The 27,812-nt window shown below is 44.2% G+C and overlaps 1 protein-coding gene across 1 annotated transcript; it reads left to right on the forward strand.

Annotated features, from left to right (window-relative positions):
- The first annotated feature begins 1,440 nt into the window (after positions 1-1,440).
- Positions 1,441-27,812, forward strand: ATP12A (ATPase H+/K+ transporting non-gastric alpha2 subunit). Its single transcript, XM_072719738.1, has 23 exons — positions 1,441-1,512; positions 2,119-2,274; positions 4,528-4,587; positions 7,540-7,743; positions 8,525-8,638; positions 9,601-9,735; positions 9,873-9,990; positions 10,229-10,497; positions 11,525-11,723; positions 11,882-11,991; positions 13,524-13,658; positions 16,798-16,990; positions 18,879-19,054; positions 19,716-19,852; positions 22,248-22,398; positions 23,254-23,422; positions 23,510-23,664; positions 24,943-25,066; positions 25,257-25,402; positions 25,876-26,009; positions 26,158-26,259; positions 26,679-26,770; positions 26,857-27,812. Exons 1-23 carry the CDS (start codon positions 1,504-1,506, stop codon positions 26,883-26,885), a joined length of 3,117 nt encoding a protein of 1,038 aa, XP_072575839.1. The 5' UTR covers positions 1,441-1,503; the 3' UTR covers positions 26,886-27,812.

The raw sequence follows: 27,812 nt of genomic DNA on the forward strand, positions 1-27,812 counted from the left end.
AAGCCCATTCCTCTCCTATTCCCCTAATCAGGTAAGTATGAATCTGAGTTTGCTTTGGAAGCTTGAACTAGACTTGAGGTTGGGGGTATTTCTGTAGCCATCCTGCTTCTCTATTCTCTACCTGTTCAAAAAGGTAGAGCAGGAGCTAAAAGAGGTGAAGGTGAGCAAGCAGCCACTTGCTAAACCCTCCCTCTTGGATTCCCAGCAAACGGTGGGAATTTCAGCTGTGGGCAGATTTTGTTTCTCCTTAGCCCTGTCTTCAAATTTTTCCTCTTAAGAGCATTCTCCAGGGGAGGAGAGGGACAGGACACCACACAGCCTTTGCCAGGGGTTCACAGTTACTTGAGTTTGGACTAGGATTTAATGTCCCTCCGACTCCAAAGAACCTGTGATGTGTGTCTGCAAACCAGATGTCACCCCGAATTCTCCTGTCCCTTGCCGCTTAGAACTCATTGGTGCTGCCCAGCCCCACAGTAGAAGTGTTGGGGGGTGGGGGGAATCTGACTTCAGAGTGTTCCATTTTGGAAAAAAAAGAAGGCAGGAAGGAGGGGAGGATGGAAAGCAAGAGAGAAGGAAGGGAGGAGGGATTCACAGCATTGGCCAGACACGGAGAAAGGGATGCAGGTGTTGATGTGACCGCAGCCTGCGGCCTCCGTCCAGCCAGGCGGCCCGCACGGCCGCGTCCTCGCGTCTCTCCTCCGCACTCCCTGCCCCACGGTGTTTCTGGAACTCGGTTTTCTCTCCTGATCCCCGAAGTACTTCAGCCACTCCTCACAGCTGTCTGGGCCATGCCGAGGTCCCTCTGACCACGTCGGCCACGTGGGCCTCATCGGCCCGCGCAAATCCAGCCTCCCATCCTCTTTTTTTTTTTTTTTTTAATTTTTATTTATTTATGATAGTCACAGAGAGAGAGAGAGAGAGAGGCAGAGACACAGGCAGAGGAAGAAGCAGGCTCCATGCACCGGGAGCCCGACGTGGGATTCGATCCAGGGTCTTCCGGATCGCGCCCTGGGCCAAAGGCAGGCGCCAAACCGCTGCGCCACCCAGGGATCCCAGCCTCCCATCCTCAAGCTGCCTTTTGCAAAAGGCCAGGACCCCGCAGGGAGCACTAGTGCCCGGGGCCACCCCCCGCCCGCGCCGCTGGCCCCCGCGCCAGTCCTCGGCCGCCGGCGGATCCGCCAAGCCCGGCGGGTGAGGGGGTGAGGCCGGCGGGGCTCGTCCAGCGCAGGCTGCGCCCGGGGACCGCACGGCCGGCCCGCGCCCGCGGGACTCCCGCCTCCCGGGGCGGCGGACCGGTAGGATCGGGGGCGGGGCGGGCGGCATTTAAGGCGGGTACCGCCTCCCGGGGCAGCGGCTGGCGCTCGGCCGCGGGAGGTGCGCCTGGGCTCGAGCCGCCGCCGCCGCCGCCGCCGGGACGCCCGCCCTGCCTGCCCGCCCTGCCCTGCCCTGCGCGCCCCCGGAGCCGCGGAGCCGCGGAGCCCGCCCGCCGCCGGCAGCCTCGCCATGGGCAAGGTGCGTGCGGCCCTCCGCCTGCCGGGGACGTGCGGACGGGGGCGCCGGGGGCGCCGGGGGCAAGAGGAAGGCCTGGCGGTCTTTATTCTGCGCTCCCTCTGCATCCTGCTTGGCTCCCGGCCCGCCCCGGGGCTGCCCGGGGTGAAGACCCAAATCCGGGGGTCCAAGGCCGGCTCCGATCCGGCGAGGGTTACCGGCTGCATGAGGATCGGTAAAGCCCGCTCTGCCGGAGACTGAGGCTCGCCGAGCGCAGGGGGGCCCGCCCCATCCAAGGAGGGGCGCACAGCCGGCGTGCGCTGTGGGTAGCGAGGTCCCAGGGAGACCCTGGGGCTCCCGGAGGGGGGGCTTGTCTCCAGCTGGAGGAGGTCACTGCCCACCTTCCCTGGAGGAGAGGCCCGCAGGGCTGTGGTGAAGAAAGGAGAGGGCTTGGGTGCTGCTATTTGGAAATGGGGAGAACCTCTCCACAATCCACAATCCCGAGCGGAGAGAACGCAAGCACCGAGGGGACTCCCTTCCCCGTAGGCCCTGACTCACAGACAGAAGCACTCCACACCTTTTCAGAAAACCCATCTTGGGCCAATATTGCACCTCTGCTTTTCCTTTCAGAAAACATTGGAAATTTACTCTGTGGAGCTGAGTGGAACAAAAGACGTTGAGCAAACAGACAAGGAGGATGGCAAGGAAAGGTACAGAGGCCTGAAGAACTGCTTCCACTCCAAAAAGGATCACCATACAGAGAAGCTGAAGAAAGAATTGGATCTGGTCAGTTGATGTGGTCTTTTAGCCAAATGGATGCGCTGAGTACTGCCCTTTCCCCTGGAGAACTTGCCCCTATAACCTACCTCTTAACAAAAGTAAGATCAGTCTCAAGGATTTGAAAATCGCCGTGAGATTTGTTTCCTTGTTTAAAATAAATGGTGTGATAATATCTGCCCAGGGGTCAGGCCTTCTGTGGGATTCCTGCATTCTGGTTGTAGGCACTCCCAGCTGGAACTCTAAGGAAAGAGCCTCTGATTCCAGTCTCCACAGGCACAGCCCAGACCTTTCTCCTTTCCTGGCTGCTTTGTGAAGATACCAGTAGCCAACTACCAGTTTTTAGCTGATAAGGTAAACTATTGGAGCTGGAACCATGCGGCAGGAAAACCAAAACCACTAAACCTTGCTAGGTGTGTGGCTATGTATGCCCTGTGAGAAAGAATCCTTTCACTAGTAAGAATACTGGGCTTGGATTCACAGGACCATAGGCTCAATTAAGTTCCGCTTCAGGGTTTGGTAACTAGGAGCAAACTACCAGCTTCAGTTCCTTGATGTAAGCTCCATTTTCTTTAGGTAAAGTGGGAAATAAACAGTTTGCATGGGTGAGGGAGAAAAGTGAGGAAAGAGTAAGAATATTTTGTAATTTGTGCATTTTGTGATTTAAGTTATAATTTATAATTCATAATTTTGTAATTTATGGAAGCCTGATATTATTAAGGAAGAACTGTTAAGGAAGAACTTTGGAGTTATTAAAGCTGGTTACAGGTTACAGGTTCAGTTCTGCCTCAGAACTGAAATGTGACAGGTTATGTTTTAGGAATGTCAGGGGAAAACTTTTACACTGAGCTCAAAGTCTTACTAGATTGTCCCTGCAGTTCATTGCAGACTTTGAAACTCTGTTATTGTTGGAGCAGATAGTAGTAATATGGATTCATGGGAGCTAAGAGAGCCAATTGTTAAATATCCAGGAATTTGGCAAGTTGATTGACATTGGGTTAGCAGCTTGGAATTTGGCTATGGTGAGAAATCAGTAAATGCTACAGATCAGAGCTTTTCATTTATTTTCCCTGAAGAGCTTGTTAAACGTTTAGCAGCACAACACTGGGTATTTGCCCGTGTATGTTCTGAGAAACATCTAAGAACACAGCCCTGAAATTGGACAGACCTGAAATCCAGTTTTATTGACATTCATTTCCAATTTCGAAAAATAGGAATTAAAAGTGGTGCCTACTTGTTGGAGTTGTTAAGAGGGTTAAATGACATAAAGCAGGAGAAATAGCACCGGATAATAGATAGTCGTTCTTATTTCCTACGTATCTCTATCATTTAGGATTGAAGACATATTTAGTCTTCCTTGAAATTGCCACTTATAACATGAACATATATCCATTCTATCATATGCCTATTTATTATGAGGAGACTCTCCCTTCTTTGAGCATTTTGTGAAGATGTATAATATAGACAAATAAATTTCATAGTGTTAGCCAGTGTTACCTTGCTTCTGTGCTGAGGGAGGAACATCTGTCATTCTTTCCCAACATTTGCACAAGAATCCTGTAATTTAATTTGTGACAGCAAACTGGGATGCCCTCTGGCACATTCGAACCTCGAGGAGAACTAAAGTGTCCCTGGCTGCAGAATGACCATGACTATGCCTGGCCACAGGGTGATACCTTGAGCTATTGTACCGCTGGCCAGCAGAGTGCGCCACAGGCCCCCACCACACCCACCAGCCTCTCCCCCATGCTCTCATCCCCAAAGATAGGGCTAACGGAGGAGGACCCTCTGCCTCTCAGTACAGGCCCCTTCAAGTCTGAGCCCCTGTTTGGTATTGCTCATCACCCTCAACTAACCCCCGAACTCAGATCTGAACTAAGTATCCAGATCACTAGTAGCTGGAGAGCAGACAGGTGTGCTAGAACTTGCCTGTGTTGGAGAGCAGTTTGAGATGAAATGCATTGCTTTGTTTGTAAAAACTAAAGACAGCTAATATGTGGTAAATGGCAAATTAAGTCTGAACTCAAGGGATGGCCAGGAAATCCCCTGGCTGGTGAATCAGAAGAGCAAGCCTCTTCTGTAGCAAGGCTCTCTCTTCCCTCACTGCAATAACCACCTGGCACAGAAAGTTTTCTCTTTCCCTTACTCTCTGGCCCCCTCCTATCCTTAGTGCTACTCTCAGTTTTCATGGGTTGGTCAAAGCTTAGAGTTCAGTGTTTTGGAGTTATTAATGCACTCTCTTCTTCCTTTCATGGACTCTAGGATGACCACAAACTCAGCATTAAGGAACTGGAAAAGAAATATGGTACAAACATCATTACAGTAAGTCATCAGGGGCCTGGGGATTGGGAGGAGAAGCCCTGGGACTATGCCAAGGGCTGTACAAAGCCATGTGCTTAGGGTGTATGGACAAGTAGATATCATCTTTAGGATGAAGCAACAACTTTGAGAATGCCAGTCACCCACACACCCAGCATGTGAGAGATGGTTGTTAGTCTCAAGAGCTGGTGTGTGTGAACCAAGGCCCAGAGTCAAGCCCCTCTGCTGAGCTGGACACCTGGCTATAAACATTTCTTTTGATTGTAACTTCAGGAAAGCTGTGGTTTCCCCAGAAAGGCTCAGAAACTTCCTTATGGTCATGGTCAGAGGTTACTTTTAATCCCTGTGTCCAGGAAGTATAATGATCTTATCAAAGAATGGGGAAAACCAGTGTTAAAAAGTGAGTATCCAGAGTCACAGTCTAGAACCCTGCTTGTCCACCTCTTCCTCTGAGAAGGAACAATGACTCTGGGGCATACTGTTGTGTTCTCAGGCATCTAGCAAATTCCCCTACCACAGGAAGACTGCTTCCTTATGTGAATTTAAACTCAAATTAAATTTCACAAGTTTTGGTGTCTTGACATGAGGAGATTTGGATACATCTGTTCAACTCAGCAAAAAAAACATACCATGTGCAACGCACAAGACTAGCAGTGAGGGCCAAAGAGGGACAGGTGATCCCTGGTCTTAAGGAGTAAGCAGTTCAGCAGGGGAGGCAGGTGTATAAGGGAGTATTATAACATCCAGTCTGTTCAACTTATATGGCAAAGAGAGGTTTAAATGGTGTGCTGAGTGAGTGATAGATTCTGACCAGAGGAACCAGAACAGGCTCTCTGGATGGTGCAGCATTTGAATCAGGACATAGGAGGAGGATTTGAACTTACGTGAGCAGAGTGCCCAGGCGACAGGAGAGGACAGAGTACATTTGGAGAGCAGTATGGGATTTCTGGGAGCTAATGTGTGTGGAAAGGGCAGAGAAGGGGGAGAAAAGGAGATTGGGGAGAGGTAGTTTGGGTGAAACCATCAAGCGCTTCCATATCAGACTAAGGAATAAGGACTACATTAGTTATATACAATTTCTAAACAGGGGAGTAATTTTAAATAAGATTGGCTTTCAAAAGGTAAGATATACAGATATAAGTAGGTAGGTATATGCAGGTATAGGTAGGTAGAAGAGATAGATATAGGTAGGCAGGTAGGTAGGTGGATAGATTTTTTTTTTAACCTAAGGTAGAAGATGGAAGGGTCTAGAAGAATGAGACAATAACCTGGGAATATAAAATGAGGAACTAAAATAGGATAGCAGCAGTAAGATAGGAAGGGAAAGGGACAGATTCAAGAGACATTTCAGTGAAATAACTGAGAGGACTTTGTTTCACTGAGTTTTGTTTTGTTTGTTTTTTTTTTTAACAAATCCCTGATCCCAGTTACAAAGGCAGAGAAGCAAGAGGAGGAGGAGATTTGGTCAGGTGGTCAAGAGGGCCATGGCAGGGCATGGGACTGAGAGTTTAGAGAAAAAAGTGGAAAGGAGAAGGTGATGAATTTTATTTTGACTATAAGTTAGTGACTTCAAATCCAGTTATTCAGCCAATATTTGAGCCTCTATTACAGAACAAGCAGTACACCCTATAAAGGACACAAAAATCAACAAGGATAGAGTTCTTTTGTGTTAAAGATTTATTTTACTTATTTTAGACAGAGAGCACATGTGCACGAGTGGGGAGAGGGGCAGTGGGAGAGGATCTCAAACAGACTTTTCTGAGTGTGGAACCCAAGGCAGGGCTCGATCTCATGACGCTGAGATCATGACCTGAGTCAAGATCAAGAGTAAGATGCTTAACCAATGGAGCCACCTAGGTATCCCAAGGATATAAGCTGTCCTTTAAGTAGTTAACAATATGACAAGGAAGAAAAAGTAATGACAAGACTTTCTCCATAAAGGATAGTTTTGGAGGAAAAAAAACCCTTATGAATCACAATACAGGATTTCAAGGCAGGTGGAGGGGCCTCTGTACACCTGTGCAGGCATGCTTACAAGCGAGGGCTTCGAGCAAAAAATGACTGCTCGTGTGGGTCTCAGAGGTTGGTAGAATTTAAGACTCTGAAGATGAGTAAGAACTTAGAACTTGCAAAAAAAAAAAAAAAAAAAGAACTTAGAACTTGGGGTGGAAAAAAACAAAAAGAACTTGGGATGGATATAGAGAAAAGCAGAAAGACACAAAACTTAAGGATGAAAAATTAGCCCATACAATATGTAGAAGTTCTAGAATAGAGAATATTTTCTGGATAGTTACCACATTGCCCTTAACTGTAGCAATTAGCTTTTTTTTTTTTAAGATTTTATTTATTTATTCATGAGAAACACACAGAGAGAGAGAGAGAGAGAGAGAGAGAGGCAGAGACATAGATAGAGGGAGAACCAGGCTTCCTGTGGGGACCCAATGTGGGACTTGATCCCAGGACCCTGGGATCATGACCTGAGTCAAAGGCAGGTGCTTAACCACTAAGCCACCCAGGTGACCCGGTGATTAGCTTTTATATTTCAAATTCTCCTTAGCCAAGTTACTCCTATATCTGGATAAATCTCCAAGAAATTAAAATGCCTTAGCAGAGTATAATATAGTGGCTCTGGAGCCAGGTTGCCTGGTACCATTTATTAGCTGGATGATTTAACCTCCCTGTGCCTCAAATTCCACATCTGTAAAATGAGGCTAATAATAGCACCTTCTTCAGAGGGTTATTTTGAAGAGTAAATAGCAAATTGATGGAGTACATTGCCTAGCTGATATTAAGCATTAATATTAAATATTCTTTTTAAAAAGGTGAGAGTTGAGGGAGGTGGGGCATCATCCACTTTTCCCAGGCCCTCCTACCCTCAACCTGCAGAAAAATGAATGTCCAATCTGAGGGAAGAGGAATGTCTAATTTCTATGTGTTTTTGTCTGGCTTTCTCAGGGTCTCTCCAGCACCCAAGCTGCTGAGCTCCTGGCTCAGAATGGGCCCAATGCCCTCACTCCTCCCAAGGAAACACCAGAGATCATCAAGTTCCTCAAGCAGATGGTGGGGGGGTTCTCCATCCTTCTGTGGATAGGAGCCATCCTGTGCTGGATTGCGTATGGGATCCAGTACTCCATGAATAAGTCCTCATCCCTAGATGATGTAAGGGGGTCTTCTTCCAGGGTTTGCTAAACTAGTAATGGGAAATAACCATTAAGGCTGTTAGTGGGCAGAGTGGTGGGCTGTAATCAGGAGTCTACACTGACCAATCCCTGTGCAGGTTTGGGAAAATCAATAATTTTACCAGCTGTAAAATAGAAATTATAGCTGACTTTTGATGTCTCAGAGGCAGCATAAGCATGAATTTTAAAGAGAGAGAGAGAGAGAGAGAGACAAACTATAAGTTCCTAAGGGGAAAAAAAGATCTATATCCATGTGAAATATTTTGGGGTTCTCTCTTCTCGAAGCTACTTGTGTCCCTTTAACATGGGGAGCATCTGTGACTACTGATAACTTAGTACCAAAACAAAAAAACTGAACTGACCAACATGATGCCAAGAAAAAGAAGCCAGATGCAAAAGGCCACATATTTTATGATTCTTTTGGTCTGAAATGTCCAGAACAGGCACACCCTAGAGACCAAAGGCAGGTCAGAGGTTGCCAGCACTGGTGGGAGTGGGGAATAATTGCCACTGGGCAGTAGTGGTCTTATTAGGATGATGGAAATGTTCTAAAACTGGATTGTGGTGATTGTTGCAAAATTATATGAATTCATAAAAAATAATTGACTTACATACTTTAAAATGGGTAAATTTTGTGGCCTGTAAATGACACCAGCATACCACTGCCATGTCTCTCCTTACCATGGAGAGCTCTAGCCCAGGGACCTGGCCCATTCCTCATGCCTAATGTTTTTCTGATTGATGCTCTCCTCCTTACCCAGGTATACTTGGGCTGTGTGCTTGCCTTGGTCGTTATTTTAACAGGAATCTTTGCTTACTACCAAGAGGCAAAAAGCACCAACATCATGTCCACCTTCAACAAGATGATCCCACAGGTGAGTGGCAGCCATCCCTCTCTGGTCTCCATATCACTTCAAATGAAGAAGCATCAGATAAGGAGGAGAGTGGGGCCTCTGAGGCAGAAGGTCTGTGCTCCACCCCCCTATGCTATCTGAGAAGTCTTAGACCATCCTTTTGAAGCCCTATTTCTGCATAGAGTTTTGAGATGATCAGAGAAATAAGATACAGGAAAATGCTTAGTCGAGCAAAATAGGATAAACATCAGTCACTGCACAATATTTTCTATTACTGCTCTTGAGCTTTGGTGAACTATTCAAACAAAAGTAATTCAGGTGCTTCCAAGAGTGACCTGTAGAAGTTTGGGAATATTCCCTGGTAGCCAAGGAGGTCAACTTGCAATTTGTTATCTGTGACCATTTTTGCACCCATTTTGGAGCGTCTTGGCATGTTGCCTCAAATTACAGTGAGGGACGCCCACTGCTCTTGTCTTCCTGCCAGACCCCATGAAGGAGGCCTCTAGGGAGATCTTGCACCACTGTCAGCACAGTGCAAACACCATACTGCCCTGGCCCATAGAGCTGCCTGCTGGAGAGGGTTCTGGATGGAATCATCCATGCTAAGAAGTGGGAGATCAGCCTCCTACTCCACGAAAGTTTTCCTGACCCGAGCAAGAGTATTAAACCCTTTGGCTCAGCCATCAGGGTTCTTCCTCAACATCCCATCCAAGATCACTCATGCTTAATTGTCTGTCTGTCATGCTCAGGACTGTCAATTTGCTGTATCGGCCCACAGAGTTTTCTGGTTTGAAGAATATCTCCAAGAGTTCTTCCTCAAAAAGGAGATAGTACTTAGTGTCTTCTGTCCCCAAGTAAAAGTTTTTTGTCACATTGTTGCCATTCTGACAGCTGTGGCTTCCATCCCTGAGATGTGGGGGTGTGTGGAGGAGGGTTGGGGTCATTCCAGGATCTGAGGCCACCTTCACTGTTTTCTTTTGCAGCAAGCTTTTGTCATTCGAGATTCGGAGAAGAAGACAATCCCTGCAGAGCAACTGGTGGTGGGGGACATAGTGGAGATTAAGGGGGGAGACCGGGTCCCTGCAGACATCAGGTTGTTGTCTGCTCAGGGGTGTAAGGTAAGCATCATCATGGGGTGCCCCAAAGAGCATGCTGATAACTAGCTGACGTTCTGTTGTCCTTTTAGATCTCAGTGTAACTGGGACAGGGAACAAGATGCCAGATCTGGAGCTTTTTTTTTCAAAATTTCTTCTAGGTAGATAACTCATCTCTCACTGGAGAATCTGAGCCCCAGGCCCGCTCCTCTGAGTTTACCCATGATAGTCTCCTGGAAACAAAGAACATTGCCTTCTATTCTACAACCTGTCTTGAAGGTAAGTCCAGCTGGTTCTCAGGACCGTATGCCCCACCCATATCACTTCTGCCCCCCACAGGCTCTTGTCTTTTTACCATCTCTTGCTATAAAGCTTTGCAAGGACAAAACGTGGAACTAAAGAGTCCAGAGAACTTTGTAATGTGTACTAATTGATCATGTAAACCAGCAAAGAGAGGACTGGAAGCAGATCCTCATAGCTGAGGATCCCCGGAATAAAATGTCTACTTTACCTGTAGGCACAGCAACTGGCATGGTCATCAACACAGGCGACCGCACCATCATTGGTCAGATCGCCTCACTGGCTTCAGGAGTTGGAAATGAGAAGACACCCATTGCCATTGAGATCGAGCACTTTGTCCATATTGTGGCAGGAGTGGCTGTCTCCATCGGCATCCTTTTCTTCATCATCGCAGTGTCCCTGAAGTATCAGGTTCTGGACGCCATCATCTTCCTCATTGGCATCATTGTGGCCAATGTGCCTGAGGGTCTCCTGGCCACTGTCACTGTGAGTCCATGATTCCAGGTGGCCTGTCCCTTGACCCTAGGAACACGTGGCATTCTGCTGTGCTGGGTAGCACTCACCCATACACTTCAAATCTCCTCCATCTTCAAAGGGACAGTCCCTCACTGTCATGGGACACAATGGGATATCCTGAATAGATTGTTCCTTAGAGAGACAAAAGACATTGTGATATTGCTAACATTTTTAACTCTGTCCTAGAAAACTTTATATTTTCATTTTTAAGGGCTCCATCGGCAAATTGCATGTTATCTTTCTCATTAGGAGCTAGAAAAGACAAAAAAAAAAAAGGAACTATATAAGACAGACCCAAACCACCACTTACAGATTTTCAGGAAGCCTGACACCTTCTCTACATTTTCACATTCTTTTTTTTTTTTTTTTTTTTTAAGATTTATTTATTTATTAATGAGAGAGAGAGGCAGAGATATAGGCAGAGAGAGAAGCAGGCTCCTCGCAGGGAGCCCGATGTGGGACTCGATCCCCAGATCCCGGGATCATGCCCTGAGCCAAAGGCAGACGCTCGACCGCTGAGCCACCCAGGGGTCCCAAATTCTCACATTCCTTAAAAAGAAAAAAGAATCCTTGGCCATTTATACAACGGAGGAACTTGGGCGCATTGTTTACCTCCTACATTTTTTTAAAGATTTTATTTATTTATTCACAAGAGACACAGAGAGAGAGGCAGAGACATAGGGAGAGGGAGAAGCAGGCTCCATGCAGGAAGCCTGATATGGGGCTCAATCCTGGGACTCCAGGATCACGCCCTGAGCCAAAGGCAGACGCTCAACCACTGAGCCACCCACGCATCCCAGCCTCCTACATTTAATAAAAGGATTACGACATATGGATAGGGCTTTATGTGGTTTATCAGCCACTGGGTGAGCTTCACTGCATCTGTAACTATACCTTTTTCCTGAAACTAGTTTGGCTTCTGCTGCTTCTTTGTTATGGAGCCTGAGTTCAAAATGTTGATTTTTCTCAAAGCTTCGTCCTCTCCCTCTCTCTCTAGGTGACTCTGTCCCTGACAGCTAAACGGATGGCCAAGAAGAACTGCCTGGTGAAGAACCTGGAAGCGGTGGAGACCCTTGGCTCCACTTCTATCATCTGCTCAGACAAAACTGGGACTCTGACCCAGAATAGGATGACCGTGGCCCATCTGTGGTTTGACAACCAGATCTTCATAGCTGACACCAGTGAAGACCATTCAAGTAAGTCTTCTGGAACATTCAGTGTGGCCTGAAGCTGTGGACTCGAGCAGAGGGGGCCAAGGAGAACATGGCAGCTTTAGTCTGCAATCCCAGAGAATTGTTTGAATAGTATAGATATTAGGCCCAGCATCCACAGCATCCACTGTTCTGTTTTCCAGACCAAGTCTTTGATCAAAGCTCTGGGACCTGGGCCTCCTTATCAAAGATAATAACATTGTGTAACAGAGCTGAGTTCAAACCAGGACAAGAAAGTGTCCCCATCATGAAGGTAAAGCTTCAGTATCACTCGGTCTTAAATCACAGCCAGTTTGAAATTACTTTCTTTGTTCTGATTTGATGCTTGATTGAAATCTCTCCAACTGAGTAAAGTGTGTTCTAGTAAGAGCAAGTCTGACTCACAAGCCTTGCAGAAAATTTTCTTCACTCTGCCCAGCTTTGAGAAATCACAGAGATGTCTACAAGTCCTCAGAACATTGATTGAGGTCTATTGAAAATTTTGTCTCATTCCTGAAAATGAATGTACCTTTAAGTTACTTTCCTTTACAAGCTAAGGAGATATAATCAAAGTTTCTCTATTACATAAATGCCATTCACTGAAGTTTAAAATATAACTGGAAGGAAATAGAAGGATTGACCTTAGAATATATTCCTCTTGGCAGCAGATGCAGTTCTAAGGGGCCCTGGAATGTTAGAATATACAAAAACAAACTTTTCTTCCTTCTCTCCTTCCCTCCTCCCCTTCCTCTCTCCTCTCCTCCCCTCCTTCTCCCTCTGAGTCACTGAATCTATCTTCTCCTAGCTTTTCTATATGCCATCTGTTTCCTTCATTGACTTTTACTCTTTCTTATACTTTTTGTTTGGTTGGTTTTCTTTCTTTGTCTGACAGCTCATCAATTCTCTCCTTGGCCCATCACTTCTCTGTCCATATCGTTTAAATCCTTCTCTCTAGTCCTGATTTTTCACCCAAACTCCTTGGATCTCCAATTAGCTGTGTGTTCCCACTTGAAAGTTTCGCCAGCTTAGACTCTCAAATCATATTTGACACCTTCCACCTGTACGCAACCTGGCTCTAAATCACTATCTTGTCCCTTTTCTATTTTCCTATGACATAACCACTTTATGGTCATCCCAGCCAAAACTTTTGGGAGTAATCTTTAACTTTCTTCATTCCTAATATCTAGTGAATCACCGAGTCCTTTTATTCTTGCTTCAAATAACTATATAATTTTACTTTTCTGTTATTGCCAGTACCTTACATTTAACTAATTATACCAACCTCTTGATTGGCCTCTATGATTCTAGTCTTTCTTGCATACCAGTAATTTTCCTTAAATACTTTATTAGAGGAACTGCTTCACTTAACTTTGCTCAAAAACTTTCCATGCATCTGTTTTATGCTTCTCGAATTTTAGACCTTACCTGACTTTCAGAGCATCCCCCAAGTCCACCCATATGTCCAGCACTTACAGTGGAACACTTCCACTTCATGCCTTCATTCATAGCATTCTAATTTCCAGAAGGCTTTCTTCTGTTCCTTTGTCTGTCTTATTCATCTTTTAAGACTAATTCATAGCTAGTGTTTTCATGCAACCCTCCAGGTCTCATAGAGCTCTATGTGTTTTGAATTTCCTTAATGCCAATAGGCAGCACCATTCAGTTTAACACCTCCACCATGGTTCAGTCAGTGGCTAATTGTGGTGTGGTTGCTTTTTGAGTTTAGGCTACATGCTGGCTCATTGAAAATAATTACAAAAGAACAGATTATATTGCTACAAATATTTGTTATCTCTTGATTCTCAGAGAATTGTGGTTGGAGATGCCTCAGAAACTGCTCTTCTGAAGTTCTCAGAGGTCATTCTGGGTGATGTGATGGAAATTAGAAAAAGAAACCACAAAGTAGCTGAAATTCCTTTTAACTCGACCAACAAATTTCAGGTGAGTTTTCCCTCACAACCAAATCTTTGTTATCAAAGAATGGCGTTTCTACCTCTAAGTGTTCTTTTAGTATGTATTTTGAATGATATTTGACTCCAAAAATACAGGAATACAGGGCCTTGGCATCTGGTATGCCCAGAACAAGTTTCCCTTGCTGGCCTCTTTCCTTTGCCAGAAGTAGGTAAAGAAAAACGAGAAGTGAAGACCTTGTCAGGGCCTGGCTATTCCTATAAATGATTGATTTATATTACACCCTCCAAACACACACACACACACACACACACACACACACATGCCACCTCCACCCCCACAGGTAACTTTTGCACAGGTGAGGGGCAAAAGCCACATCCCAAAGGATAAATGAAAAGTAAGAGAATGGGGAGAACTAACATTTACTGCTTCCTTAGTCTGTATCCAGCACTTTACATACATTCTCTTTTAATCCTCATGATAAGCCTGAGGTAGGACTAATTAATCTCAATTTCTAGGTGAGGAAACAGGCCCTTAGGAAATGTTGATGTGACCAGAGTTATCCAAGCATCTAAGTGGCACAACCAATTTTCACATTATCTCTTCAACTCCCAAGGCCATGCTTTCTCTACCACAACACAGAAGCAGAACAGTTTAGCTTGGGCCTTGTGAGTAAACATTGCCCTTTGTGAAGACCAATGAATAGGTGACTGTTACCAGCCACATTGCTTTCTAGTTCTTCCCCATGTAGTTGACAGGGACCTCCTTTCTACCCATTGCTCAGAGGGAAAATGGCCATCATTGCCTAGCTGTCTTCCCTCATTCCAGGCTGGCCAACAGTCAAATAGCTCCATCCTCCTCTCATTTGTCCATGATGGGACAAATGAGAGCTTGTAGCCCAGTTTATTGCTGCAGGTAAGACTTCCCAAAGACTCCAAAGCTAAGAGCAGGATGTTGTGACTTGGTCTTTGCATAACAGGAAAGTATATAAATAAGGTAACCATGCTTGTGTAAAACTTTCCTGTGTTTACTGACACATTTTGTTTGGATGGCATTTAGGATTGGGAAATAACTGTGTTGCAAACATCTTTGTGGATAACAAGCCAATGAAGAATTATAGTTAGCCAAATAGACAACTAAAAAACGTATGAAGTCAAATATTAAAGCCAGTAAATCAGAAGTCTTATTCAAAACAGAAGTGAAAATAGATTGAGTAACGATCCTAAAATAACAACAGTAATGTTAGTTATTATATGCTAATTTCCACATGTAATCCATCACTGAATTCTCTCAACTCTACAAGGTAGGGAATGAGGAACTGACGTACAGAGCATTATCACACAGCTAGTAAGGGCCAGAGCCAGGATTCAAACAGACCCAGGGAGTCTGTGCTCTTAAGAGGTAGATTGAATGGTCTTCTAATCAAGACTAAGATTCAGAATCCTGCTAGGGTTCCATCTACTCTAGTAGAGACTTTCCTCATCATATGAGAATGAGAAAAAAGCAGGTTCCATGAGGCCTCATGTACTAAATGTTGAGGGAGAAAGTAGGCTACCCAGATTTGGGACTAGATAGAAGGATCTGTGTGGGTTACTACAGAAGAGGTCAAAGAGCCTCTTTGGAGGCTGTCAGTGCCATTTTATATCTACATATGAGCAACATTCAAAAAAGAGTCTTAGAGGTCATGGCCTTGGAAGGTCCCTAGGGTATCATTCAACCAAAGGAAACAAAATAGAAAGAGGAATAGCAATTCCCCAAACTGAGACCGGCCCATAGAAATATTTCCAATAGTGTGTGATAAACTGGAAAATTAGGACAGTATTTTATAAAGTTTTATGTAAGGATGAATGTATTTAATTTAAAAGATTATCCTTTATATGCTACCAGATTAAGGCAGGGACTCTGGAACCTACTAGCCTAAATTCAAATCCCAGCTCAGCCACCTATTATGGCATAACCTTGCACATGCCAGTTAACCTCTCTGCACCTCAGTTTCCTTCCTTGTAAAAGGTGATAATAATAATACCCACAGCCTTAGGGTAGTTTTGAGAATTAAATGAGTCATATGTGAGCACTTAAAAGAATATGCACTATAAAAATGTTTATTATTCTTACTTTTTAAGTGTTCAAATATTCTATCTTTGAGAAAATGATAGTGATAATAGATGGAAAGTTTTGGTTTGATTTTAGTTAGTTGAGGTTTTTTAATGTGCTTACATGGCCATAAAAAAAAAAAAAAAAAAAAAAAAACAAGCTATGTTTGCCCTCTACTTTTTAATTTTTTATTGTGCTCCTCTCTGGTATCCAGAAGGCTGAGAACTACTGATTTAGAATCAATTGATAGACCTAAAATGGTAGTGTTGTTTCTGGTTTTTGTTTTTTTGTTCAGTAACTGAGTTACTAAAACTCAGTTTCTCTTTTAAACACTCCAGCTTCCCGAAATTCCTTTTGAAGGCTTAGAAGAGCACCTGGTATATGAAAATGGTTTCCATAAGACTCATCCATTTTATATGTTTTTTGTTTTGTTTTGTTTTGTTTTGTTTTTTTCAGATTTTTTCTCATTACCTTATTAGGATGATTCTGGAAGTAGAATCAGTAGGTGAGAGGATATTGATGTTAAAATTGTGTTATTTACTTTGTAACTGTCCTGAAAGCCTGTGAGAGTATCCACTTCCTACCCTCTGTCTGCCTGAGCTCAAAATAGCCTGGGACTGAAAGGGTGCTATCCATGACAGGGAGGTGGAGAAAAGAAGTGAGATGAGGTACCTCACAGTCCCTTGACCCCCACAGGCATCCTCAGGAGATTTGGTTCAATACACATGACTTCACAGGGTGACAACCATATCTGGCCTCCCCAAAAGCAATGAGTTTCTGTTTGAGAGATGAGATTTACTTACTTTGGATTCAAATTCAGAGTGCCTCTCTGAGCTGGACCGAGTCTAGATCTCTGCATATTACTTGACCTCAAAACAAAAAGGATAGAATACGCCTATAGTGAATTCTCCTCTGCATGTCAAGGATAAGTAGCTGCATGAGAGAAAGGATGTCTTTAAGCTTCTTGTAATATTGCTAATTAAGAGGTCTGTCTGGTTCAGGCCCCTGTAAGTAAGGATGGCGTCATTATCTGATGGCAGGGAGTACCTAACACGCTCAATTCCTTCCCTCTCAGCTCTCCATACACAAAACGGATGACCCCAACGACAAGCGCTTCCTCATGGTGATGAAAGGGGCCCCTGAGAGGATCTTAGAGAAGTGCAGCACCATCATGGTCAATGGCCAGGAGCAGCCTCTAGACAAGAGCACAGCCGAGGCCTTCCACACAGCATACATGGAGCTGGGAGGCCTAGGGGAGCGTGTGCTGGGTGAGCTCTTGGTTGCAGAACCCTTATCTGTTACCTTGGGTGTAAGGCTCTAGAGCCTTATGCCAGGTCAGGGCACAAGAGGAGACAGGCTTGTTATCTAGTGGAGTGGCTATGGCATCCATGTGAATCATAGGAAGAAGAATATCACAAACAAACATATGAGGATAAACTGGGCCTTGCACGATAATTCTTGAAGGGAGGTGAGGGAAAATATTGGCATAGAGGGAACAGCATAAGCCAAAGCACAGAGTTAGAAGTGGATGGGATGTGTGCACACATTATAAGTGGGGCAGTCTGTTGAGTTTTACAGGTAGATGAGATGGCATAGTCCCAGGAAATGGGCAGGAAAGAGATTGGAGGGCATGCATGATAAGGAGTGCCTTGTGTGGGTGAGGAACTGGGGTTCCAACCCATAGTCAGAGAGAGCCACTAAAGGCTTTGTGGTGAGTGGACCAGTCAGAATTACAGTGTTTTCTAAAGGATAATTCTTGGCAGCAGCAAGGAGAGGAGAGGCATGGGTCTCAGGAGGAGGTGGTTGCCCTCATTCAGGTAAAAGAGGGTGGGAATCTGATCCAAGGCACTAGGAATGTGAAGGAGGGGGTCAGACACAACAGACTTCGTGGAAGCAGAACTGGTAAGATTTAGCCACTAGTCAGAGGAGAAAAATAAGTTTAAAATAATATGGAAGTTTCTCACTTGCTTAGTAGGGACACTACTACCAGTAATAGAGACAGAAGTTGTCAGAGGTGGAAGGAACCACAGAAATGCTGCCATGGTGGTAGGAGCCTAATTGTGGTAACTTTAGTGATCTCAGAGGGTATGTTCTGTCATGAAAACTCAATCCTGGATTGACAAAATGGGACCTGTGAACTACAGAATATGAATTCTAGGTAACAGAAGTTCACAGTTGATGATAAGGCTCATTAAACATCATAAAGGTTCTTGCCAATAGAGATGGAATCTGTGGAATGTGTTTCTAAAGGATATTTCAGCTTGTAGGGCAAATGAAATAATTAAATGAGGTGATAATACTTTAAGCATGCCTTAAATAACCCACAGCACCAGCTCGTGTTTTCAATGCAGGATTGATACCCATCTGACAAGAATTGCTCTAGGAACCTGGTGTTTGACCTCTCAGACTCTGCCCTGTGCTTTACTGAAGTGTGTAAGGCAGTGGGACATGCTGATAATAAATTTGATATAAAAGCTGATGAAAAAGTCATGTGATCTTGGGAGTCCCACCAGACAGAGGAATCCCATCCACCTTAACCTGTTTGAAGCAGATCCCTTCTGAATTACAAAAAGTTCTCCATTGCAAATGGCCTTTCTCTCATACTTACCTTGATTAAAGACAGCTTCACACCATCCCCCTGGTACCCTGGATTCTTTCCCTAGTTTTTGCAGTAGCACATGCTGTTTTCTGTGCCTCAAATGGCCTTCCCATCCCCAACCCTCCCTCCCTTCTCCCTAGAAAATGTCTAACTCCTCTCTCAAGAGTCTACTCATACGTTACCTCCTTGCAGAAGTCTTTCTTGATTACCCAGGTGGCTCTACTCTGTGACACTCACTGTGCTTTTTTATGCTTTACTTCTTTATGTCTTTGTTGTCACACTAAACTGAGACATCTTCAGAAGCAAAGGCTATCCCTTCTTGGTCTCTATATCCCCAGAACATAACAGAGAATCCAGTGGACACACAGTAAATTACTTTTGGATGAAATATGTCCTTCCTAATTATAGCATGCCTTATGGAATTGAAAGAATTAAACAATTCTGGAATACTCTCAAGTATTAGTAAAATAGTAAAGGAGTATGTGAAAATGTTTTTCCTTTTCTTTTGTTATTTCTTATCCTAACTTCATTGACTCTCAAATTCACATGCATTCCAGGTTTTTGTCATCTCTACCTGCCAGCAGATGAGTTTCCAGAAACTTACACATTTGATGTAGATGCCATAAACTTTCCCACATCTAACCTCTGTTTTGTGGGGCTCTTATCAATGATTGATCCCCCTCGGTCCACTGTACCTGATGCAGTCACCAAATGTCGGAGTGCGGGGATCAAGGTGGGAGTTCTTTTCCTCTCTTAAGAAGTCCTCCATCTATGTTGTATCCTTCTCTAAAAATATCATAGGAGATAGTCAGTATTTAAGTCTCAGGTAAATATCATAATCCCCCACCCCCTTTTTATCTCTACTTTCACTATACTAAAATTCTACTAACTGACCAATAAAGGCAAAATGTGTTTATGTGGAACAAACCACAATAGTAACTGCAGTGAAAATGCCATGAGTTGACTTTATCTTGCCCTAGATATGATAGATAATAAAAGGTTTTATTACTTAATCTCAAGGTTCAGCCTTCAAAATCCATTTGTCTTCATAATACCAAAGCCAAAATATTGATTCCAGTCCATGTTAATATGAAGACTGTTGAAGCAATATGAGGCTGTCTCAAGTATACATCCACTAGCCCTTTCACAGGGAAAGGGCCTCCTCTAATGTCAGAGGAAGAGATATAAGCAGCTTGGAAGTAAGGATAGATCCAATGAGGTACTTCTGTCTTTGATCTAAAGATCAAGAACTGCCCATAAGGGCAAACCACAATGATTCACCAATCACATTCTACCAGGTCACAATAGAGTAGGTGATACTGAACTATCCCTGCTCTGTCTGGCCAGCTGAGTTTCTCATTGTCCACATGTCTTTCTCATTGTTTGTGTTCTAGGTTATTATGGTTACAGGTGATCATCCAATCACAGCCAAAGCTATTGCCAAGAGTGTGGGTATCATTTCAGCCAACAGTGAGACAGTGGAAGACATTGCAAAACGCCTCCACATTGCTGTGGAGCAAGTTAACAAACGGTAAGCACAGAACCAATGTAGCAGAAACTAAAGTCTTACCCAAGTCCTTATCCTTGTTGGCCCTAAAGAGCTGTGCTGTTTGGAGCAAATCCCCTTTTTGCCAGGCACTCTCTCAGGGTAACGCTAAACTGTATTTGTACCATGAAAGTTACCCATGATGTATTCTGTATAGAAATTTAAAAACCCAATGGAGTAGATCTGAAAACTTCAGCACCAAATTTAGAGTGAGAAAAACTGAAACAAAATTTATATGAAATTACTTGCCATTGATCCAGTTGTATAATCAGAAATATTAAAAACCCTCTGTGTTTGGTGCACTTTCCTAGTGCACTCAAAATATTATTTATTCAGTTGCTTCATGATGTATAGCTATGTGAACATGCACTTCTCTTTTTTTATTTTGTAGTAAATAGAATGAAAGCTTCCTGAGGAGAGATTCAGTTTTTCCTTTTGTCTCCTGATTCTTGTAATCATGTCCACCCTTTAGTCCATTCATCCATTCATTCACTCACTCATGTATTAATTCTTTCAACAATTAATTATTTTTTTCTTGTTGTTTTAAAGAGTTTATGTATTTGAAAGAAAGAGAGAGAGCACAAGCAGGGGGAGCTGCAGAGGGGGAGAGAGAGAGAGAAACAGGGATCTTGACCTGAGCCGAAGGCAGATATTTAACTGACTGAGCCCCCTGCCCCCGTGCCCCTCAACAATTACTTGTTGAGTGCCAACAATATGCCAGGCACTGTCCTGGACACTGGAACTATAGTAGCAAACAGACCAGACACAATCCCTGCTCTTTGGGAGCTTTCCATCTAGGCAAAGGAAAAGAAAAAATAAAAACTAATTGTGATGTGATAAGTACAGTGAAATACAATGAAGGACACACAGAGAACAAGGGTTCAAGCAGTCAGAGGAGTCCAGAGTCACCTGGACTCTTGACAATATAAATGATAAAGACTCCAAAATCTCAGTGTAAAAATAAATGTCATTGGCATTATTATAATTTCTTGAATGCAGGGAAAAAAGGAGAGACCATTGAACCTCTTGTAGTTTACCCCAAGCATTTATGCCTTTTAGAATACGGAGCTGTCAGTCAATAAGTTATTAGCAGGACAGCAAATTACCAGTTAAGACAACCAAACAGAGTTATATCATAGCCTCTGAAAACAACAACATCTGAAGTCTAAGAGTATTCCAACACTCCTTTGTGTAAACAACACTCCTCAACAAAACTTTTTGGAACTTTTAAAATTCGTTTTGTTTTTAAAAATAATAGGGTAATACATTTTTGTGCAACTCACTTAACTGAACAAGAGATGGCATAGATTCTTTTGTGAATATTTTCAGTTATCTACTTTATCAACTGTAGCTTCATGATCATACAATAACTATACTTTTTGCCACTGTGGGGAGAAAGGACACACCCTTTTCTTCTCATCTTACTTTATAATTTTTTTACCAGAACACAGGGATACCTATAGTTCGAGTCAAGTGCTAGGATTCTGGTTTTTAGCACCAACAGGAAAACACATACCTAAAAAAGCTTAAGACAAACAAATGTAAAGAAAAAGTCATGCAGTGTTTTTTAAGTATAGTCTATAAGTTAAGATTTGAAAGCTGAAATGTAGAGTGTTAGTCAGGGGAGGTAAGGTGAGATATGCCCATTCCTGGCAAAGGTGGAAGACCTATGAAGACGTGAGGGCAATGGAGGGCATGAAGGGCTGCAGGGGAGAGCCAAAGAGGAGGTGAAGCCCAGCAGCACCAGCTGCACCTGGCCTTGCAGACCAAGTTAGGAACTCTGGGGTCTGCTCCAAGTACAACAGAAAACCTCTGAAATGTTCTAGCAGGGAACGACACAATCAGATCTGCATTATCAGTACTTTCTAGAACCTTACTTTTATCAGCAGCAGACAGTAGTTCTCATCAAAGAGGACCTCAGTAATAAGTTGTTCTCCCTACACAGCATATTGTGCAATAGACACTATAAATCTGAAATAAGCAACATCAAAGACTTGTTTACCCATGTGTGTTGGCAGAAGCTGATTCTAAGACCCAAAACATGAACAGGAAGGTTTTTTTACCTTCCTTTTACTCCTTGAGTAAAATATTGCCCCAGGAATGTTTCCACCCATTCCTGCAAGCAAAAGGCTACTTGGCTTATTCCTATCATACAATATCAGGAAATGGCCTTACTGTTTAGCTTCAGTGTTCTGTGTCTTGAAATGGAGGCCAGTGTCCCCAGAACTCACAACCCCTATTATCCCACTAGAGTATTAGGTGTCAAGGACTGTGGGTGCCAGGTAAAGTCAAAGAGGCTTCAGCCCACTTCCTGCCCAGAACAGTGTTTTAGCCTAAGATCCGACATTTGGCCTCACTCAGTCCCTTCTGGCCCTTCTAGGGATGCTAAAGCTGCTGTGGTGACTGGCGCAGAGCTGAAGGACATGAGCCCAGAGCAGCTGGATGAGCTCCTAACCAACTACTCAGAGATTGTCTTTGCCCGGACATCCCCCCAGCAGAAGCTGATCATCGTAGAGGGGTGTCAAAGGCAGGTAGGTGGACAGCAGTGCCTAGAGAACCTTCCAGGTCTGTCACTATCCTATGGGGGAAATGCAGGGCTGAGATCTGGATCCCAGATCAGGGCTAAATCACTTTTTAAACCTCTCATGAGGGGCACCTGGATGGCTCAGTGGTTGAGCATCTGCCTTTGGCTCAGGGCATGGTCCCAGGATCCTGGGATCAGGTCCTACATCAGACTCCCTGCAGGGAGTCTGCTTCTGCCTCTGCCTATATCTCTGCCTTTCTCTGGTCTCTCATAAATAAATAAATAAATAAAATCTTTAAAAAAAAAAAAAAAAACACCTCAAGACAATTCTTTGCCTGTCTTCATCACCTTATGTTTTTACCCTCTCAGGGGGCTGACCCTTTACTCTCCTTTGAGAGAGCCCCTCCTGCATGCAGGGCTTTCTGACAGTGAAACCTTTGGTACTATGGTAGGTGTGGGTATAGAAATATCTGAAAATGTAAGATACAGAAAAAAAATTGTAAAGACATACAAGATATAAGAGATCCACTTTACTTTTTTTTCCTGGTTAGAAAGCCTCTTTCAACTAGCATCTTCTTTGTTTTGTCTTGTTTTTTAATTTAAATTTAATTTGCCAACATATAGTCTGACACCCAGTGCCCAACTTTAGCCTGCTGTACACAATGGTTTTAATGGAGCACATCTTTGGAGTTCATTGTACTTATTTCTGGGATTTCCCGGCTTTATCTTTTCCCCCAAACAGGCCCTCGTTTCAGCTCCAGTTTTCCCTACATCCTCCAGAGGGAAGGGAGACTGTGTTGATCTTGCACTACCTGTGACCCCTTGGACCTGCTGACTCCTAGTGTCTCATGTGTCCCCACAGAATGCAGTTGTCGCCGTGACAGGGGATGGAGTTAATGACTCTCCAGCCCTAAAGAAGGCAGATATTGGGATCGCCATGGGGATAGCAGGCTCTGATGCAGCCAAAAATGCAGCTGATATGGTCTTGCTGGATGACAACTTCGCATCCATAGTCACAGGGGTGGAGGAAGGTGAGTGAGGTCTCTAGGGGTCTAACCAAGACAGGGATCACCTGAGAGACCAAAAGCAAGTCCTATGGCAACAACATTTTTGCCTAGGTCGTCTGATCTTCGACAACCTGAAGAAGACTATCGCTTACACCCTGACCAAGAACATTGCCGAGCTGTGCCCTTTTCTGATCTACATCATTGTTGGGCTTCCCCTGCCCATTGGCACCATTACTATCTTGTTCATCGACTTGGGCACAGACATAGTAAGTAGCTCTAAAGGGAACAGGACCTGATAACTGTCCCAGGTGATGTAAACTTCCAGGGCATTACCCTCAAGGGCAAGGAGTTAGACGAAATTAGTGCTCCTCAAACTTTGACATGATGGGCCCAGAAGTCCTGCATTCCTAACACACTTTTAAGTGATGCCAATTCTGCTGGTCCACCAGCCACACATCAAAGTAAAGGACTAGAGAGATCTGTCAAATGTTTGGAAGTTAAAACCACTTCACTTAGTGTAAGAGCTTTTCAAGACAAGAGTTCTTTGCCCTCCCCCCAAAACGTGCTGTTGGTCAGTTTCAGCTTCCGTGCCTCCCTCCCCTTTGAGAACATAGAACTATCCATGAATAGCCCCTGTAACGCTGGGGCCCAGTGGCCAATGTGATAACCTACAACTGCCCCCTTGTCAAGTAGAAGAATCTGTGACCTGAAAGCCCCTCACCAAAATACAGTTAGAAGTAGCAGTTATTCAGACCTGATCAGGCCTCACACTGATGTACAATAATGTCACCTAAGCCCTCCCTCTTCTGGTTTGTATCCATTTAGGAAACTATCCACATGGCAAAGGGGAAAAAGGCAACAGGGAGGGAACTGAATTCACAATGAGAATGCTGCAAATGGCCGCCTCCTACTCTCTTGTTTTGTATAATACCCAGGCCATCAACACATTGCAGAGAGGCCAAAGACATTCTTATTTAGAGGGGAACTGCAGTCCTCATGGTTTACAGTCAAATCATTTTCGGGCTCTTTCAAGTCACTTCTTTTTCTCCACAGCAGTGCTTCTTGCAGTGTGGTCCAGGCATCACCTGGGAACTTGTTACAAATGCAGATTCTCTGAGCCCAGCCCAGACCTTGGGAAAGACTGGAGGTGGGGGGTGGGGCCCAGCCATCTGTCCTTTAACAAGCCTTCCAGGCAGGAGGATCTGTGCAGGAAATGGTATGATCCAGTGGCATGCCTAAGAAAACATCTGCCCCAGAAGGGAAAAGTGTTTTATAGCTAGCATCTTTAAAACTGCCAGCACATGGTGATAATAAAAAAGCAGATTGATTTTTAAAGCCAACTGTTTTTAAATTCTTTAGAAGCAATGCACCCCTATTGCATACACCCTAGATAGACCAGTTCCATAACCTGCCCCACCCCTCACCACAATCCACCAGCCTCACTGCTCAACCTGAGGCCTCCTGGCTATGCCACTGTCGTTATCACTCTGCTGATACAACACAGAGTTCCAGGGCTAAGTCTCATGGACTGTCTCCTCCTCTAGATCCCCTCCATTGCCTTGGCCTATGAGAAAGCTGAAAGTGACATTATGAACAGGAAGCCTCGCCACAAGAAAAAAGATAGACTGGTGAACGAGCAACTTGCCATATACTCTTACCTGCACATCGGTACGATGAGAGCATCTCTGACCTATCAGACAAGGGACCACCCCAAGAATTCATTCCAGTCCATCAGAAACTGTGTTTCTCCTCGTGGGGCAGGGCTGGAGATGGGAGGAGGGACTGAGAGGAGAGTGAGCACAGGGGCAATTCCAAAGTCCTGATAGAACCTCTGCCTTTATCTTTCTTGTTCTTTTAGGCCTCATACAAGCCGTGGGAGGTTTTGTTGTGTATTTCACTGTGTATGCACAAGAGGGGTTTAAACCCAATATTCTCATTAACCTCCGGGTGGAATGGGAAGACAGCAACGTGAATGACTTGGAAGACAGCTATGGACAACAGTGGGTAAGAGAAGGAGACTCTGCCTTCAGCATCCCCCATTTCTGCCCTACTCTCACTGCTTTGCCCAGACTGATACAGAACTTTCATGCCCTGGACAGCCTTAATGAGAGAGGATGTGAAAGTTTTCTCAGTTAATAGGGCTGTGTGCCCCTTTGTTACGTAGGTTTGGCCTTTGCCAGGACTCAGTCTCTGCTTTCAAATTTGATGCCTTGAGCTCATTTTCTTACATTGGCTTTGCAGTTGTGTGGAAGAGTAACCAGTCCAACAACACCCACAGTAGGGCCAGATCAATTAAGTTAGCACCTTTCCTGACTCAACTGAGTAAAGAAAAAAAAAATTTCTTTTCAGACACTAGAAGGTGAACTTTTGTCAATCTTGGTGAGGTGGGGAGAGAGTAAAACTTTACAGAACTACATTGAAATCTTCCTGCAGTTTTCCCTTTGGGGTCTCATGGTCTCCTTTTTGTCTGTTGACAGACATGGTACCAGAGGAAATACTTAGAATGGACGGGCTATACGGCTTTCTTTGTTGGCATCATGGTCCAGCAAATAGCAGATCTAATCATCAGGAAAACCAGGAGGAACTCCATCTTCCAGCAGGGTCTCTTCAGGTACTGCTCACATCTAATCTCCTGGGTTGAATCCTGGGCCTTCCGCAGGAATGGTTGGGTATATAATACACAAGGCTTTGACTACACTGGGTGTGTGGTCCTGTGACTGTGTGAGTTCAGAATCTGTTTGCTTTTATGTTTCTTGTAGAAATAAAGTCATCTGGGTGGGAATTGCCTCGCAGATCATCATTGCATTAATCCTGTCCTATGGACTTGGAAGTATCACAGCCCTGAATTTCACAATGCTCCGGTGAGTTCTCCTTCAACAATGAATAGGAAAGAGCCCTGTTGTGAGCTGTCACAGCTTAAATAAACATCAGGATTCCAGGGGGTCTTTTCCTCTCCAGACTTTCAAAAGAGGTAAAACCAAATCAGTTCTAGTTTAGTCAGATTTTGACCCGCTAGTTTTGTCAGAAGAGGGAATGGGTTTTCCAAACCTCACCGTCCCATCTCTATCTTCATCCACTAGGCGGCTTTAAAGGCAGATGTTGCTTCTACCAGTCCCAGTCCAGTTTAAATAGAAGCTTTCCAATTTTATGTGACCCAAGGGATGTACTTTTCTTTCCAATAGAGCAGAGAAAATGAACAAGAAGCCCTCTGCCCGTTGGCAGGGGGCTCGGCCCTTTCTTTGGATCCATTCAGACTTACCGTCCTCCCTTCTGCTTCCAGGCCTCAGTATTGGTTTGTGGCTGTGCCATATGCCATTCTGATTTGGGTGTATGATGAGGTGCGAAAACTTTTCATCAGACTCTACCCTGGAAGTAAGTAGTAATAGGACTTTTTGAGACTCTGTTTATCTACTTCAACAGACTCCTGATTTCTCATTGACTTTTTTCTACCTCTACAGGTTGGTGGGAAAAGAACATGTATTATTAAGACCACCTTACTTCCCAGGCCTCCCAGTTGCACATTGGGAATGTCTTTCATCTTCTGGCTGCATCTGAGAGACTGCTGCAGTAGAGACATATCAAAATGCAGAAAGAGAAAGCAGAGAATAGTATGAAAGATACTCACTGAGCTTTTGTACTTTCAAACAAATTCAATTGTTGATATATGATTTGCATCTCTCTATTCATCTCCTTGTTTAAAAATATGTGAATTTCACAGGAAGAATGACATATTTATATGTATATAAAGTTCACTCACATTAAAGAGTTTTGGGTAATCCAGCCACCTGCTCAGACCTCCCTGCTAGATAAGATTGCTCAAACCTCCATTCCATACCCTATTAAAAGTCCAGTAACCTTCCTAGATTTCTGTGAATTCCCAGAGAGCTTATAATTTCATGGTCACCTTGCTTATACAAGGTGAATTCAATGGAAGGTTTGCAGGAGGTGGAAGTGATGGCAGGTTTACATCACAGCAACACGGATGACCTGTTCTGACTCTCAGACATCTTTCTTAATGGTCCTCAGTCACCCAGTTCCACCCCTACCCATCCACCCCTCACCACCTTGTCAGTCCCTTGGTGCCCTCTCTCCTCCCAGCTAGACATCTCCCTCCCTCCCTCCACCCCTGCCACCAACTCCAAAACTGAGCCCCACGTCCATTTTGCACATCCCAGCTCCAAATGCTCTCCCAACCCAAAGGGGTTTTCATATACCAGGATTCAAGCTCAGTAGGGATGCACTGGGGTTTAAAAGAGTAATATTTATTAGTGTAAAATGGTTGCAAAGCACTCTTCACCAATTTTATGTCAGTTATGTTTCATGCTTTAACTTCGCTTTATTCACAGGTGACACATCCATGTTAATAGTCCCCAGGAGGCCTCATTTTTAAGTAAAAGATGTTTTATAAAACCTA

Source organism: Vulpes vulpes, chromosome 9 (assembly GCF_048418805.1).
Source record: "Vulpes vulpes isolate BD-2025 chromosome 9, VulVul3, whole genome shotgun sequence".
NCBI classification, from domain to species: Eukaryota; Metazoa; Chordata; class Mammalia; order Carnivora; family Canidae; genus Vulpes; species Vulpes vulpes.